General features: G+C 39.1%; 1 protein-coding gene across 3 annotated transcripts in view; it reads right to left on the bottom strand.

The window, feature by feature from the left end:
• Positions 1–19,092, bottom strand: part of Btbd9 (BTB domain containing 9) — a 389,852-nt gene that overhangs the window by 122,803 nt on the left and 247,957 nt on the right. For all 3 annotated transcript variants that reach the window (XM_010638852.3, XM_010638853.3, XM_010638854.3), the window contains one exon: positions 14,008–14,117. In XM_010638852.3, coding sequence (XP_010637154.1) covers positions 14,008–14,117 — 110 coding nt within the window. The remainder of the gene's footprint in view (positions 1–14,007; positions 14,118–19,092) is intronic.

Below are 19,092 nucleotides of genomic sequence, written 5' to 3' on the forward strand. Positions count from 1 at the left end.
TGTTCTTTTCTCCAGTCATTTTACCTCACTCATGGCTCTGTACCTTCAAGGGAAGGCAAGCGCCTGTTACTGTTAAGGGGATATATTCCTGTCCTTATTCCTGCACTCTCTCTATCCCCCCTGAACTTAATAGCTTTGTAAAGATAGTAAGGTAATTCTACAACCTCTGGATTCACTTCAAACCTGCTCTAATTCTTTCACTTATCTAATCCTCTTGTTCTAAGTCGAACCCCCCATCCTAAATGGTAAAGATGCCATATTGAAAAGAATATTCACTGCAAACATACTATGAGCTGCTTCTTGAAATTAATCTAATTCACATGAGTTAAAGGTGATACATTAATGACTACCATAAGTGGTCAGTTGGCAAGCTGTGCCTGATCCTATTGGGCTGCTGAATGTATCAATTGGGACAAAGAGTGGTGATTGATTTAAAGAGTTGTTTTCTCTGATATTATGAAAACGAGAATGTCTATGAGTCATTAGAAACTCAAAAGCTAAAACGCAACTATATTAGGAAGATTTAAGTAATACCCAGAAATTAAAGAAGGACAACCCAACAATAAAAATAAAAATGAGAAAACACTTAAGCAAGACACAAAAACAAATATCCAGTTCACCAATAGCAAATAGTAGGACAAATGAGGATGAAAAGTCTGATAGTGAACCAACAGGACTCCCTGGACCCATAGCACAGGAGGTAACAAAATTGATCAATCAGGCTCTAGAAAAATTCAAATCAGAAATAATTTCCCAGCTAGCCAGAGAGATGATGAGCAAAATAGAAGTCATGATTCGAGACTCTAGAGCAGAAACTGAGAAAAAAATAGATGAGCTCAAGACTGTGATAGAAGCCATGAAGACTCAGCATAAGAAAGACATGGAAACAATGAATGCCCAACAGAGGAAAGAAATGGAATCCATAAAACAGATTCAAACAGATATCCAGGAGATTAAAAACTCTATTGAAAGTGTACGAAACAGAATAAAAGATTGCGAAGATAGAATTTCAGATATAGAAGATAGGATAGCAGTCAGTGACCGTGAAAAAAGAGGTCTATTAAAAACAGTAAGGGATCATGAGAAATCAATCCAACAACTCCTAGACGATACAAAGAAAAATAACATAAGACTGATAGGAATTCATGAAAAAACAGGAGAAAACACAAATGATATAAAAAAGCTCTTCACAGAATTAATGACAGAAAACTTCCCAAACAGAAGGGAAGAATTAGACATACAGATAAGTGAGGCATATAGAACCCCAACTAGCCACGATCAAAAAAAATCTACACCTAGACATATAATAATCAAGATTCCAGAAATCCAACAGAAAAACAAAATACTACAAGCAGTAAGAGAAAAGAAACAAATCACATGCAAAGGGAAGCCCATTAGAATCACAGCAGACTTTTCAACACAAACCCTTAGGTCAAGGAGAGCCTGGAGTGAGGTATTCCAAGTCCTAAAAGAAAAGAATCTCCAACCTAGACTTTTGTATCCTGCAAAACTCTCTTTCAAAATAGATGGGGAAATAAAATACTTCCACGACAAAGAGCACCTGAGAAATTTCATGAACACCAAACCAGCACTGCAAGGAATTCTAAACAATATCCTAGAAAAGGACAACGAAATTCACAATAACATGAGGCCCAACAGACCAAATCAAATAGGCAAGGCAAGAAACTAAAAGGAGATGGGAGAAAAAGTAAAAAGAGTCAACAAATGGACAAAAACATGACAAGAATAAGTCAAAATATATCAGTTGTAACCATCAATGTTAATGGCCTCAATTCACCAATCAAGAGAAACAGATTGGCAGAATGGATTAAGAAGCAAAATCCAACAATATGTTGTATACAAGAAACACACCTAGTGCAAAAGGAAGTCCATAGACTGAAAGTGAAAGGATGGAAAACAATTCTCCATGCGTCAGGAGTCCAGAAAAAAGCAGGGGTAGCAATCTTATTCTCAGATAAAGTAAATTTCAAACCAAAACTCATTAAGAGAGACAAAGAAGGACACTACATCCTTGTAAAGGGAACAATTCAAGAGGAAGAGCTGACAATCATAAACATATATGCACCAAATATAAATGCCCCCAACTATATAAAACAAATATTAAGTAACATGAAAAACCAAATAAGCACTAATACAATTGTAGTGGGGGATTTAAATACCCCACTATCACAAATTGACAGATCTACTAGGCAGAAAATCAACAATGAAATAATAGAACTGAACCAAGCTTTGGAACACATGGACTTAATAGATGTTTATAGAGTATTCCACCCCCAAAAACCAGAATATACATTCTTTTCGGCTGCACATGGATCATTCTCCAAAATAGACCACATACTGGCTCACAAAACAGGTCTAAATAAATGCAAAAAAATTGAAGTCATCCCCTGTTTATTATCAGATCATAGTGCAATCAAACTAGACATCAATAGCACAAGAAACTATAGAAACTTCACAAGCACATGGAAACTGAACAACACTCTCCTAAACAATCAATGGATTACAGAGGAAATTAAAGAAGAAATTAGACAGTTTTTACAAATAAATGAGAATGCCAATACAACATACAGGAATCTTTGGGACACAATGAAAGCAGTTCTACGTGGAAAATTCATAACATTGAATGCCCACACTAGGAAAACAGAGCGGGCTCAAATAAACAACTTAACGATGAAACTTAGACTCCTAGAAAAACAAGAGCAAGAAAAACCCAAAGCTCGAACAAGAGAGGAAATTATAAAGATCCGAGCAGAAATCAATGCAATTGAAATTAAGAAAACGATACAAAAAATAAATGAAACAAAGAGCTGGTTTTTTGAAAGAATAAATAAAATTGACAAACCCTTAGCTAATCTTATCAAAAAAAGGAAAGAAAAGGCTCAGATCCATGCAATTAGGAATGAAAAAGGCGAAGTCACAACAGATCCGAAAGAAATCCAGAGGATCATGAACACCTACTTTGAGAACCTGTACTCTAATAAAATGGAAAACACAGAAGAAATGGACAGATTTCTAGATACTTATGAATTACCAAAGTTGAACGAAGAAGATAAAAACATTTTAAACACCCCAATCACAATCAGTGAAATTGAAAATGTAATTAAAAACTTACCAACAAAGAAAAGCCCAGGCCCTGATGGATTCACTGCTGAATTTTACAAGACATTTAGAGAAGAACTACTACCATTACTCTTCAAACTTTTCAATGAAATTGAAAGAGAAGCTATACTTCCAAATTCATTCCTGGAAGCAAGTATCACTCTGATTCCCAAACCAGAGAAAGATACAACCAAAAAGGAGAACTACAGACCAATCTCCTTAATGAATATAGATGCAAAAATCCTTAATAAGATACTAGCAAACAGAATACAGAGGATTATTAAGAAGATCATCCATCATGACCAAGTCGGATTTATTCCAGAGATGCAAGGGTGGTTCAACATACGAAAGTCAGTGAATGTAATACATTATATTAACAAAGTCAAGGACAAAAACCATATGATCCTCTCAATAGATGCAGAAAAAGCATTTGATAAAATTCAACACCCATTCATGATAAAAACCCTGCAAAAAATTGGAATAGATGGTCTATACCTCAATTTAATAAAGGCTATTTATGAAAAACCATCAGCCAACATCATATTGAATGGCCAAAAACTGAAAACCTTCATGTTAAAATCAGGAACAAGACAAGGATGCCCACTATCGCCACTTCTCTTCAATATAGTTCTGGAAACATTAGCCACAGCAATTAGACAAGAGAAAGAAATTAAAGCAATAAAGATAGGAAAGGAAGAAGTTAAACTATCATTATTTGCTGATGATATGATACTCTACATTGAAGATCCAAAAAACTCCACCAAAAAACTTCTAGACTTAATTGACAGATTCAGTAAAGTATCTGGATACAAGGTGAATACCCAAAAATCAATAGCCTTTCTATACACAAATAACAGACAGACAGAAAGAGAAATAAGGGAAAAAATTCCTTTTACAATAGCATCCAAAAAAATGAAGTATCTAGGAATCAATCTAACAAAAGAAACAAAAGATCTCTACACTGAAAACTACAGCACTCTGAAAAAAGAAATCGAAGAGGATATAAAAAAATGGAAAGATATCCCCTGCTCCTGGGTAGGAAGAATCAACATAGTGAAAATGGCCATACTACCGAAACTGCTATATACATTCAATGCAATGCCAATTGAAATTCCAACACTATATTTCACAGAACTAGAAAAAAGAATCCAAAAATTCATTTGGAACCACAAGAGACCTAGAATAGCAAAAGCCATTATAGGCAACAGTCACATGGCACCAGGTGTAACAATTCCCAATTTGAAACTATACTACAAAGCCACTGTGATAAAATCAGCATGGTACTGGCAAAGAAATAGGCCTGAGGATCAATGGAACAGACTGGAAGACACAAAAACAAATGCAGATGTACTCAGCTACCTCATCTTCGACAAAGGAGCTCACCATCCTCAGTGGAGGAAAGATAGCCTCTTTAATAAATGGTGTTGGAAAAACTGGATATCAACCTGTCACAGATTAAAATTAGACCCTTATCTTTCGCCATGCACTAAATTAAAATCCAAATGGATTAAAGATCTAAATATTAAAACAGAAACATTAAACTTGCTGGAAAGTAAGTTAGGCAGAACTCTGGAAGACATTGGTATAGGAAAAGACTTTATGAACAAATCCTCAGTAGCACGGGAACTAGCAGAAAGAATCAACAACTGGGATCTCATCTTACTAAAAAGCTTCTGTACTTCAAAAGAAACCATTAGCAGAACTAAGAGACAATCTACAATGTGGGAAAAAATTTTTACCAGCTGTACCTCAGACAAAGGACTATTATCAAGGATATATAAAGAACTCAAAACAATCAGTCCCCCCAAATATAAAGACCCGATCCAAAAATGGGCATCCGAAATGAACAGACATTTCTCATACAAAGAAGTGAAAGCAGCAAGAAAATATATGAAAAAATGTTCCACATCACTGGTCATTCGAGAGATGCAGATGAAAACAACACTGAGATTCCACCTCACCCCACAAAGAATGGCTGCTATCAAGAAATCACACAATAACAAATGTTGGCGGGGTTGTGGGGAGAAAGGAACCCTCCTCCATTGTTGGTGGGAGTGCAGACTAGTGCAACCACTATGGAAATCAATATGGAGATACCTCAAAGAGCTTGGACTGGAGGTTCCATTTGACCCAGCCATCCCTCTGTTGGGTATCTTTCCAAGAGAACTAAAAGAATCATATCACAGAGAAGTATGTGCACCCATGTTTATAGCGGCACAGTTTGTAATAGCTAAATCTTGGAAACAACCTATTTGCCCATCCGTTGGAAACTGGATAAAGAAGTTGTGGTTTTTCTATAAAATGGAATATTACTCAGCCATAAAGAGCGAGAGAATAGATTCATTCATAGGAAAATGGATACATATTGAAGATATACTCCTAAGTGAAATAAATAAGTCCCACATGTGTAAATACCAAATAGTTTCCCTGGTGTGAATATTCTGCAACAATGCATAAGATTCTAATAAGATTACTGACATTTAGAAATGGGAGGAAAGGAGCTAAAGGTGTAGGGAAGGTGTGATACGTAGGGGAAGAACAAAAAGGGAAAAGAAAAAAATGTGAGAGAATGAAAAGATGAAAATAAAGTGTTTGTAGATGGGGAGGGGAGGAGGGGGTGAAGGGAGGGCAAAGGTAAGGGGAAAAAATGAGAATCAAGACTTGCCATGTAAAGGTACATGATCCCAACAATGAATGTAACTGTACTGTATCCCTAAATGTACCAATAAACTCAATAAAAAAAAAAAAAAAAGAATAGGTTGTGCAGGCCGGGGATTTGGCTCAGTGGTTCTGCCACCTGCCTCGCAAGCGCAAGGACCCGACTTTGATCCCCAGCACCCGCCCCCAAAGAACAGGTTGTGCACATGCATTTACCCTAGGACACACCTAGCTATGTTTACAAAGCCCTGATATAAAAAGGGATATATGAGTTCAAAAAATTTAATTTTATAACATGTAAGAGCAAATCCTATAAAATAAGAGCTGTGAAAACTTTTTCACACAGTCTTTATTTACAAATGAAACAAATGGAAAAGCTAACGAAAGGGTACCCATGTACACAATCACCCGCACACTGTACTGAGAATCTGCAGGATTGTGTGAAAGTCATTCTGGAGCCATCATCCTACACTGCCCCGTCTCCCTGTAAGAACTGTATCATAATCTTGTTTGAGAGCACAGGCACTGCAGAAGGCAGACAAACATTATATATTATTATGGGTTGGTTATTTATCTGGATTTTTACAAAACTCTTATGATTTAGTGAGGGGGGAAAAAAGCTTTATCTTCTACAAGAGAAAAGTGAAAGACACAAGCAAGGGCAGCTCCTCCTCCACCGTTCCCCAAACAGGCTGCCCCTAGGACTCTGGCTGTGAGGGTCAGAGACAGACCTTCGCACATACTGACCATATGGGGTTCACCCAGTGCTTCCACCTTCTTCCCCACCGCAAGGACTTTCCTCATCCAACCTGCTGTTGGGATGCCTCCCGACAAGGCATTTGCTGAAATGTCCCAGTATAGGACTTACTTTATCATGTTGTCACCGTCTGCTTACATCTCTCTCCTCTGTTAGCTCACTCAATCCTCCAAAGCAGAAGCCACACTCATGTCTCTTTCCTCCCCAGTGCCCAACATACACTTGGCAACCTCTTAATAAATGTCTGCTTAATGCCAAGTACTTTACAGTAGAAAAAGGAGTTATGTATCAGTGATGATTACAACTAGTCAGAATGTTTGATTAAAGAAACCAGCTTGGGAAAGGAATAGCCTCCTGGTCTGGCCCTGGAGTAACTCACCAAGGATATCAGAGAAAACCATGTCCATTAAGGCTCAAAAGCAGGAAGTTTGCTTCCTGCCACAGTCTGACACTTTCACACATAATGAATCCCCCCATTCTCAAATCTGTTTCTGCTGTAGTGGGCACTTATTTTTCTAAACAGTTATAAAACAGACAGTCATATTATATTCTACAGTTCAGGTGATGCCAAGAGTCCCTTACATCCCAGATTTCCTACTCTACTTTGCCAGAAATTTTACAACATCTTAAACATGCTGCTACAATTGCAAGTACTTCAAATCGAAGTCACAACTACGGACTACCGATTTTTACTTCCAGCATTTAGAACCTTAGAGGAAAGTAAGTGTCACCGGTGTATTTTTGTTGCTATGTAAATAGCATTTTTGTTATGCTCTGTACATTTCACTAAATTCTTCAAGGCCCAGTCCAAAACACCATCCTTCATGAATTTACCAGACAAGAAAATATGTTGGGTTCTCTTACATGACAACTAAATAGTTAACCTTTTCCCATGTTCTGGCATTTGGTTGTTCTCCACACCTTGCCAATGTGCTTGTCTGGGTACTTTGAGTAAGAGGGTACTTTTCCTGTTGGAAGAAGACCCTTTGGAAGGAATCTGACTGCTGCCACCCTAGGCTGACCAGAGGCCACTCTAAACCTCTGCCTCCTCTTGCTGTTCTTTTGTACTTGCTAAGGATGGATAAGCACGGGTTAATAAGGCCCAAGAAGCATGGCTGCACCCCATCACTCCCATCATTTTTCAGTTCCTGACAGCAACCATTCCTCCCGGATCTTCTCAAGGTACGTCCTTGGCAGGGAGCCACAAGCCCTTTCACGGAATCTCCCCTTCATGACCTTATAAAAGATCTCACAGCCTGAATGAGAATAACAGGTCTGGTTTCAGGGTCAGGGCAGTCCTCCTTAGGTTTGTTCTGAAGTAAACCTGTCCTGTTGAGTTCATACCTTTGTGGTTTTTTTCCTTTTTCTTAACACCTTTCACACTAATGTCTTTCTGTCTTGTGACAGTCCATAGCTCCTAGCCCCTAGCTTCCCCTTACCAGCCTGGCTTCTGTATCTGCTAACAGAAAAAACTGTACTGCAAGAAAGAAGAAAAGGAAGGAAGAACATGTTCTGTTCTATGCTCTGGTAGTAATGATAGGTTCTGGGATTTCTCTCCAAACAGCACATTTCCAAGGGTGGTGGCAGTTAGGAGTGTCCGTCCCACAGCTTCAGCCAAAGTTCCTGCACTTATGCTGCCTATTTTGGATGATCTAGGCCAACTGCTATATGTCCACCCCCAAACTTAGTGCTTTTCAGTTTAATACTTCGAGTGGATTGTACAAATATATATTCTTATTTCTTCCCTTTTTATTAAGAAAAGACAGTATGTATTCACGTCTCTCTTCAATTAACAGTGTTAGAAATCTTCCCTAACCAGTACTTGTAAAGTTTTCTCATTCTCTATTTGTGTAGTACCAGTTGAATTGAGGTCCTGTAATTTATTTAACCAGTTTCCTTTGATAGACATGGGTGTTTTCATTTTTTTTAGTATCAGTAACAACCCTGTAATCATCCACTATACAAACAGATTCAATCACTGGTATCTATTATACCCAGAAACACAATAAAAAGTACCCAGTAGGACACCCCAAGAGCTGGCTACATAATTTCATCTACTGTGCCTATACTGAAGTTTCCAAATATTTTCCACTAAACACAAAATGGTTTTTGCTTGTTTCCGCAGTTATGAGAATTACATCAAAGGTCTTTTCACTGACCTTTTATATTTTGAGACAGGGTCTCCCTAAATTGCCTAGATTGGTCTCAAACTTGCAATCCTCTTGCCTTGGGCCACCAGAGTGCTGAGATTACAATGCACGCTACCACACCCAGCCAGAACTAGGGTTTCTTGAAGAAATGACTGATTCCAGATCAAGAGCAAGAAATACACAAGACAAACCTAGTGCATCTTGTCATGCAAGAAATCAAAGAACTATCAAGGACTATTGAAGTTATGTCAGATGGACTCAAAAACCAATTTGAAGAAGCTAAAGACAATTTGAAGATCAATAAAATAATTGCAAGTGTTTAAAGCATGTCGAGTGTGCTTAATTCCATAAATTCAAAATGATATGTATCCACTTCTTTCTAAGATACTCCTTTTGTTCACCTTTGGGGAATGCTAGGGAATTGGTAAATAAAGGAAAATAATGTAGTATTTATCTTTATTTTTCTGGACAAACTGTGTCTCACAATTACCAAATGACTCTTCAGGGAAATTTCCTTTTTGTAGCTATCACATGAAGAAGGAATAAAAGAATTAGAATACAATCATTTTGAAATCACAGATTATAAAATAATAGATCTAGAAAATAATTATCATTGGATGTGAACATTAGAGCTTTGTTGTCCTTCTACTTTTTGTTTTGTTTTGTTTTTTGAGACAGGGTCTCACTGTAGTTGAGACTGACCTGGAACTCACTATGTATCCCAGGCTGGTCTTGAACTCACAGAAGTCCTCCTGCCTCAGCCTCCCAAGTGCTGGGATTATAGGCGTGCGCCACCACGCCTGGCTTGTGCATCTTGATAGACACATAACCACCACCTCTGGAGCATTATTATAAAGGTGCAATGGCTGGATCTGACTTAGCCTCTAATTCCCAAGTTACAAGAAATGCAAAGGATGAACACACTACATATTAACGTGAGGATTCAATGACAAAAATACAAGCTGTAAGAACTTCTGTGGAAAATCTAGTTTCTTCAACAAATAAATTATTTTTGGGAAAAAAGAGACAAATAAGGAATCTATAGTTTTAAAGAAATTTAAAAGTCTTAACAGCTATTTCCATAGATAGACCTTATCTGAATTCTGATTTTTCTCTTTTTTTGTTTTTGATGGTGGTGCTGGGAACTGAACCCAGGGCTCTTGTGAATGCTAGGCAAATGCTCTACCCCTGACATACATTCCCAGCTCTACTTCTTTTTCCTTCATAAATTCTAATTTTAACTACTTATAAAACATGAACTTTCACTCCAAACTTTGAAACAATTAGGGAAATTTCAACACTGACTATTTAATACTCTTTAGGAATTATTGTTCGATTTTAGGGAACTACAGTGGTAGTATCATTATGGCTTCAAAAAAAGCCTTACTTTTAGAGCTACAGTATATAATAAAATTTTTATGGGTGAAATAAGATGTCTTGTATTGGCTTCAAAATAATCTGATGGGGAGGAAGTAGGTCACACAGATAAAATTAGGTTGGTTGTAAGCTGACAGCTCTTAAAGATAGTGATGGGGAACTATTCTCTCAATGTATACACCTAGTAAGACTTTCAAAGAAGTGAATATAAAATTAGATGAAATAAAAAGGAAGATCTGCAAATATTATGAAAACATAGAATTCAGCAAACCCTATACACATATCACAAAATACAGTGGCAAGGCAAACAAACGCCTGGTTTGGGAGGCTGAAAGCTTATAAAATGGCAGTCACTTCTGCTCTAATCACTCCTGACACTCCTCACGCTATGACAGGGTTTCTTCCCAGTGCCTCCTAACCTGGAAGAGACAACCATTACAGGCCCACCCTCCGGAGAGAGAACACATTACATCTCAGCAAGATCCGGAAGCAGTCGCCAAATGAGCAGAGGCTGTGGTATGGCAGCAACAAAGGCGGGCGTGAGGCTGAACTGGGGTCTGTTGCCAAGGAGATGTGAACCTGAGGCCTGAAGAGCTTCCCTGCGAGTCTGTGCAAGGGAGGCAGCATGAGGTGACATACTGTCACCACCAATGGCAAAGAAAGCCTTTGGTGGGAACAGACTAAAATCTCACCTACTTGATGCAATTGCTTTAACTCATGTCATTTCCTGTCATCACCAAGCTAAATTTTAAGCAGTAACATTAAAATCTGATTTTAAAAAACACAAATATTTTAAATGTCCTACAGGAACATATTTAAAGGAACCTAGACTATGAAAGGAAGACCAGGAACAAATTCTGAATCTGGAAACAAAATCAGGCTTTCTCTCTTAGTTATTCATAATACAATTTTAGATTGACTTTTTTTCCTACCATGAAAATCCAGAGTTTATATCCATAGTTCTCAAGGGGAGAGTGCTCATTTCTCAGGATATAAGGAGTAAGAAGTAGGAACCTACAACTTAAATTAACTCTGAGCTGGGTGTGGCAGCTTGAGCCAGTAGTTCCAGCTACTTGGGAGGACGAGGCAGGACGATCACTGGAATTCAAGAGTCAGAGCCTAGCCTAGGAAACACAGTGAGGTCTTATCTTACAACATAATAGCAATAGTAACAACTATAGGTCTAGGTGAATCTGACATCACCATGCCCTCACTAAAGGACCATTCCTTTCTGGGAGGTTCCTGTAAAGTGGCTTAGATCTTTACATTGCTAAATTGTACCTAAGATAACAGAGAGCTGGCCATTATTATTTTGCACTCTGCTGTATGCTAAGCAAAGCTGCAATGTCAGATAGAGGATAATGAGATCCCCCGTCTTCCCACATGCTCACACCACCTCTTGGGCTGCTGGCATGGGCAGCTCCGAGCTGTGAAGAGGGTCCCGAGGAGGGCTGGAGGGTCCCACTTCAGACCATCTGCTGACAAGTGTGCACATGGCTGCCTACCTGCACCACTGTGCCCATCCAGGTGAGGGATGATGACAGGCAGATGATTGCAGTACTACAGTCAAACTTGTGAGCATCACATAGAAGGGCTTGAAGAAAAGCGCTCAATCACCAAAAACACCAAAACCAAAACCACTTCTTACATCTCTGCAATCTTCTTTCATCGCTCAACATACCTGAGACTATTATGGCTTCTAATATTAATGATGCTGACTGCTTCAACTGCCCAAAGCACATAGAACAGCAACAGCCTCCCTCACTGCAAATTATACCTAGTTTTATTCTCGTGATGGCCTCTCATACTGGATGGGCCTGATTCTTTGATAATTACAGTATGCAGTCATTTTTCTTCCTCTAATAAAAAGGACTTTTCTTCCTCTGCACTATTTTCAAAAGCTGCAGTAAATAGGTATGAAATGAGTAGCCCACTGCTATACATCTTATGAATAGGAAAGATCCGTGTGTGTGTGTGTGTGTGTGTGTGTGTGTGTGTGTGTGTATAGTAATGGGTATGGAACCTAGGGCCTTTTCACTGAGCAACATCCCCAGTCCCTTTTTAATTTCTGAGACAAAGTCTCACTAAGTCACCAAGGTACCCAGGCAGGGCTCAAAGTTGTGATTCTGCTGCCTTGGCTTCCCAGAGTGCTGGGATTATGGGCATGAAACATTATGCCCAGCTAAAGATCTTGGTTTCTGAGCTCTTTGTCAGTGACAACTCTCCTCATCGCATAATCACGTACATAGTGAAGCTTATGGTCTGCAGAAGAACCTGGATAGCAAAAAAAAAAAAAAAAAAAAAAGACTTTGTCAGTGACAACTCTCCTCATCGCATAATCACGTACATAGTGAAGCTTATGGTCTGCAGAAGAACCTGGATAAAAAAAAAAAAAAAAAAAACAACGGTCCTTCCTGCTGCCCTTTGTTGCCACAAACCTTATACAACCAGGAGTTGGTAATACCATTTAATATTTCAACGTGTTAACTTTCAAATTACTTTAAGAAACAAAAATTAGGGAAAAGGAAAAAATGTGAGAAAATGAAAAGATGGAAATAAAGTGTTTGTAAACAGGGAAGGGAAGGGGCAAGGGGAAAAATGAGAACGAGAACCAAGACCTGTCCTGTAAAGGTACAGGATCCCAATGATGAATGTCACTGTACTGTGTACCTAACATCTACCAGTAAACTCAATTACAAAAAGAAACAAAAATTAAAATTTTTATTTAATATTAAAAACTACATTTAACAAAACCAAAACAATTATTTACGTTGGTCTCTAAAAGCTCTCTACATATTGGAAAAACTTGGACTCCTGATACTTCATTGATATTACTCTGCCAAATTTCCATAAGGAAAGGATTATGATTAGTACACAGCAGGTACTAGGACTACTTAGGGTATGACTATTCAAAGAATTAGTAACTCTATTTGAATTACTCATCTTTCGCATTCTAGTCACTGTCATGTTTTTAGTACATAAGGACGCCTGTGCTAACAGGGACAGGACTTAAGGAGGACAAGAGAACTCTCCTTTGTGAAGGCACAAGATTCTATTTTAGGGGCATCTTGTCTCCTCCAGCTGAACATATGGAGTCACTTTTCAAAGCAAGCAACAGTAAAGGTACAGATTCAAGGATGTCATCAGTTTAACTGTGATCTTTGCAGGTCAGGAGTTAGAAGGTGGAGCATGACCAAAAAAAAAAAGGGAATAAGCAGTCTAGGGGGAAAAGCCACTTATGGTATCTTGAACATCAAGACCTGGGATGGATTTTATACAACACCTAGCTAAGTATTACCAAATCAAAACCCAAACAAAACACAATAGAAAACAAGCAAACAACTAATCCAAGATTAAAAATACCCTTTGGAAAGATAAGCCAAACAGCATTTCCCACCAACTAACTTGAGTTTTGCAGTGAGAGTTCAGTCACTCTGGTCTTAAATTATAGGTAGGTACTTTCTTGAGGTAAACTTGGCTAAGCAGGGCAAATATGGACTGATATATTCCTGAAAAAGAAGCCCAAGCATACCACTCTTAAGAAATCAAAAGCCAACATACACTCACAGCCTTGGAAAGTATAAGTATCTGATCAATATCCGACTTTCTCCACAATCTCACTTACCATTACATATAGAAAAGCCTTTGGTAGGAAAGGCTTCACCTGGCTATCAAGAGAATTCCTTACCTTGCAAATCTGAATGGATCATTAAAAACAATTTCATTTTGTAACTATTTGTATAATATTTATATTCTTTTAAGTTTACTAGAATTATTTTGGCTGCTTCTAAAAATGTAAGCCATCCCCTCTGTCACTCAGCCAAAAGGCATTCAGATCAACTACAGCCCTTGGAGCTGATTAAGATGAATTAATAGAATAACAAAATATTTGAAGACAGAACGTTTAATTTAAGTACTTAAATTAAATATAATTGTAATACTTACCTAGCAGTCCCTTCTCCAGAGTGAAGATTTTATTTGTAAACATGCATTCAAAAGCCACAATGTGAAAAATCTTGTTCACTGTGTTGTGAGTCCCAACTATTCGAATATACCTGAGGGTAAAAGGAAAAGAAAATCCATTGGAAATAAACTCCACCACAACCAATCCAAGGATAAGGAACATCATTTCAATATAGAGTACCAGAACATGGACTAGAGGAGACCCTGAACTTGACTTTGGACCAGGTTACTGGCTCTCAGGCTGGCTCCAAGTGAGCCTAGAAGAATCACAGCGAACCAGGGAGCTATCATTCCCCAGAGAATTCAGTATAACTTAGATTTAAATTCACCTAGGAAAAAATAATCACACCAGGTACTTTTCGGATCAACCTTTGAATGTCAGTACAAGTCCACGTCCTTGAGGCATTTACACTAGAGAATAACAAACAGCTTCTGCCCTCACCTCATGGTTAGGAATGTATCTGTATGCATGTGCATGAACTGGCAAAACCAAATGCTCTCCAACTCAGTGAAAGGTCCTGTCCACTGGAGACAAGTGCATGAAATCAATATTGCTTTCCTCTTTAAAAGGAAAAGTCTACAGAAATACTGAAAACCACCCACTGTGTCTTTTGTTTCAGTATTGCCCTAAATCCTTGTTAGGAAGTTAACTGTACATACTCACACCAGGCCCCTGCCCCTGACCGCTTGCTGGGAAGTAAGTCCTCTCCTGACCAGAGGACGTGATCTGCAGAGATAGCCCACCCTGCCCTGCACCTCCCTCCTGACTACACAGAGCTGGCATCTGTACCCAGTGCATTTTCGCCAGGCAGGTCTTGAGCATCTTGGCCTACTCACCCCACCTCCCCAGAGGCTTCATCCCCAACAAACAAGTGTTAAGCTTGGCGTGACTTGCTCTCTTAGCTGTCTGAAGGGACCAACAGTTCGCAGGTTAACGAACAAACTTACTCTTCTGAGTGCCACACAATTCCATGGGAAATGTGCCACACACACACACACACACACACTGTCTATTGGAATTCAAAGGAAGGAACCAAGAAAAATAACTAGATTAACTGACAAATTATGAACTATGCACTCTGAAGGAAGGGGCATATTAAATGAACAGATTTCAATTAGGACATGACAAACTGGCAAAGTCTTAGTAAAATCCTCCTTCTGTGTGTAAAACAACTTCTGATTTAGACATGATATCATTCTACTTCTGAGTTAATCGCCGTTCACTAATTTGGTAATTTCCTTATATTTCTTATCGCTCCGAGTTAATTGTATAATATAAAAGCTGATTTTCAAAATTTACATTAAGGAGACTATATTTAGGGTTTCTGTACCATGGGCTATATCCCCTCCTGTTTCTTCAAGCCTGAATCTCATGGCATTCCCTGTGCACCTCATTTAGCCATCTGCTCCTTGACACAAGCTGATCACTCATCTTCTGAACCAATATTAATGCCATCTCCTAGACTGGCTGTTCAGTGTGCTCAAACTCACTGCGGCCAGACAACTCTTCCTGTGTGGAGAATCAGGGCTATAGTTATTCGCACCAAAGCCCCCTGGTTAAGCAGGAGGTGAGCCCTGATCTCTTCAGACATCAGGACAAGCAGAAGGTACTGATTTTATGTGGATTCATTTAAAGAAAGTTCCTGAAGGTCTGAGTAGTACAGAATGTGTTGTCTTTTACTGCTGGCACTAACAGCCTCCATAGTGCTTTCTGGAAAGGAAAGGGTGTGTTAAACCTGGCACCTTGGCCTGAATCTAATTTTGTCCATTTCCTCAAACCCATAGGAACTCAACCAGCATAGCATTTTCAACCGCACATGGCCGTGCCAGCCTGAGTGCTGGCGTCTGCAACCTTGGTGGGAATGTGGTCTGGTGGAATTTGATCAGAGAGCTCTCCTGGTCCCCAGGTCCAGCCTCCATCCAGGCAGGGACAGCTCTGCTACTGAACACAGTACAGAAAAGCCAGGGAGTGATGGAAGGCCCTTTCTCCATGGTGGTTCTTAAATTTAAATATAATCCTGGCTGATTTAAAGTGATACTGCAAAGTTCATGCCTTCCTTTTGTCTCTTTTTAAAATATTCAACACAGGTATTCCAAGTTCAGATAATAGTCACTTCCCAGATCTCAGGAACACACAACCTTCCCTTCCCCTGTGCACTCCCCCATCTCCAGTTATAAGCAATTGGAAATAAAAAGTTGTACTGGCATACATTTTACAGTCTTAATGATTTGTGACAATAAACAAAATAATACATGGCTCGAAAAGCACTGAGAGATGCCTCCAGATAAAGTTTCTTATAAATGAAGATAATGTTATCTCTTCTGCATAATCCAGAGGTCATATTGGCAATTCACCACTGTACATCACACTTCTTGATTAACCTGCTATATGTAATGTTCATAACAAGTTTAATTATTCTAGTTTTATAATACTTTCTTTTTTTTTTTTTTTTTTGTACAGGGGACTGAACTTGGGTCTTTGGGCTTGCAAGGCAGGACACCAAACCGCTGAGCATAATTCACAAAAATAGGCATGAAGTCTTTACTCCAAAATACATTTTTTAAAATGTTAATGTCATTAAAAAAAAAAAAGCCATGCTCCTTTTGCTCAAGCAAGAAGTGATAAATATCTCGGGTTTTTCACTACACTGAAGATCTAGACTTGAAATGGCAAATCACTTCACCCAGTGGCCTAACAGTGATGAATGTTGGCTACAGCCTGGAGTTCTACATTAAGAACTTAGAGGCCCCGTCCAGCTCGGGGAAGCAGAGCCCTGATCCCTGAGCAATGCCAAGGGTGCAGGGGACAGCTCAGGCCCATCCTTGATTATAAGCTTATTTCCTGAGGGGACTCATGACAGAGCATCCCAAAGGTATGCTCTCTTTTCACCTTTTTAGAAAAACAAAGCAAGTCTTGGTCATAACACCTAAATGGGAGAAACAGATACCACATTTTCCCTGTCACAAGAGATTCTGAATATCAAACAAGTGCAAGATTTACGGTATTTACTTCTTTGCTTTTCAGCACCATCTCTCCAGGGCACAGTCAGACTCTGATTTAACCTGGTAATGAAGGCAGAGGCGGCTAGTGACTTCACCAGTGTGTAGAGGGACACTGCTGAAAACTCTTAACAGGTATCCTGTGTTCTGCTGCGGTCTTCAACAGCATCTCAGACAGTTGGAAGATAATTAAAACTTAAGCAGTGCTGGGAAAGGCAGATAGGCAACAGATTGGCCAGTTCTGAAGGTGACGAATGCTGTCCACATGAGTCCCAGTGTAACAGTCTGTTTTTAACACTTTCCTCCCTTCCCTATGTTAGCTGTCTTCAAGTAGCTGACAGAGCCTGGGTCCTGACACAGTTCAGAACAGGATGTTCCAATTCCAAAGGCTGTCGGAGCTGTGAGACACTGGGTGAAAGAGTCTGTCTTCTTTAATAAGATAAGGTCCAAACCCTCCAAGGATAGCCAGCTAACACTGAAAGGCACTATAGTTTTGGAACAGTGTGGGCTTTGAAATTCAACAAGACCGACTTTAATAGCCCAGCCCCACCACTTATTTGGAGTGTTATCTGGAGGAGGGGAAATAAATAAATGTTTTTAATTTTTTTTGAATCTTAGTTTCCTCTTCTATAAAGTGAGGTTAGTAATATAAACTTTACAGGGTATTTGAATAAATTAGGTATTTAAAAATACCTAAGGGGTGGAAACTCAAAGAGTAGTCTGCTGGATGCAAAATTTCTTGGATTGGACTTTGAGCACACTGGCTGTCTAGGAGAGCATTCCCGAGGGTGGGTGCTAACATGGTGGTGCCTGCATCACGAAGCAAGACAAGAGGCCAACTTCAACAGGTCTCAACCTTCCTCAGAAGGCAGCAGTGCAGGCACTGTGGGCCACAGAGAGCAAGCTACATTCAGAAAGTAGGTTTCCTGGTGCTATGGTTTTTCTGCTTTGTTCTGTAGGCTTTAAAAACTGTTCTTTACCTGCCTCATCTCTGTATGAGGAAGCAAAGGCACAGTCTCTTGACCATATTTGAACCTGCAATTGGAAGTCCTTCCCTACCTGCCCCTAAGCTTCCATCCTTAACAGAGAAGGTGAAACCCAGGGAGACTGTTCAGAGCCATGAGGTACACTGAGCCATAAGCACTGGAGTTTTTGTGCAAACTCTGGAAATTAGGAGTTTTAATTTATCAAGAAAAACAGAGAGGGGCCAGGGATTTAGCCACCTGCTCAGTGCAAGGACCTGAGTTCAATCCCTGGGGGGGGGGGCAGAGACACAAGAGAGACATCACAGAACTGTGACCTAAAGACATTTTGCTTTAGAGATTTCAATGCATTTCCTACCTATTCTGGAAAGATACACATTTCTACAGTGAAATCTACCTTTGCATCATTTCTTGTCAGGATGCTACCAGAATTAATTTTTAAGTCACATACATCTTTAACATACTAAAGAAAATACAGAAAAATAGCTACTTGTATATTTCTACCTTAAACTTCTGGTTTCTTCTAGTCTTTAGTTCTGGTGGACCACAAGCCTGTGTGCTAACAGTTAATCCTTAACCTCTGCTTCAGTTATGTACTGTTCTGTGCTGTGCACATTTTATTACAAGATAAAATTGAATTTAGTAAGAAATATTTAAATGAGCTCTGGAGGATCAACTAAAGCCAAATGCCATTAGAATTCTACTTCTTGATAAAAAATTTTATTCTCAAATTCAACTTTATGTTCTTGGGTTAAACAAAGACTATCAAAAACTAGAGTCAGTAGAAGACTGGTATTCAAGAAAGGGTCCTTATCATTTTGGTTCTTCTACCAAGTAGCCACAGAGAACTGAGGAGAAAAACTGTTCTCTGCTGTGGCCAGAGACTGTCACCTGAAGAGAACTTTAGCTATAGCATTTACTGCAGATTTAGGACCACCTAGGGTTGAAGTCACCATTTCTAAGTCTTCCTATTTGATCTTTCCCTTCAAAGAGATACTGACAACATATATGAATAATTCTTTTGGCCAAGAAGCAGGTAATATTGGTGGGTTTCCCACTATAATATTTTATTCTAGTTCTGGGC

Source organism: Fukomys damarensis, unplaced genomic scaffold (genome assembly GCF_012274545.1).
Source record: "Fukomys damarensis isolate Sample0158 unplaced genomic scaffold, DMR_v1.0_HiC HiC_scaffold_20, whole genome shotgun sequence".
NCBI classification, from domain to species: Eukaryota; Metazoa; Chordata; class Mammalia; order Rodentia; family Bathyergidae; genus Fukomys; species Fukomys damarensis.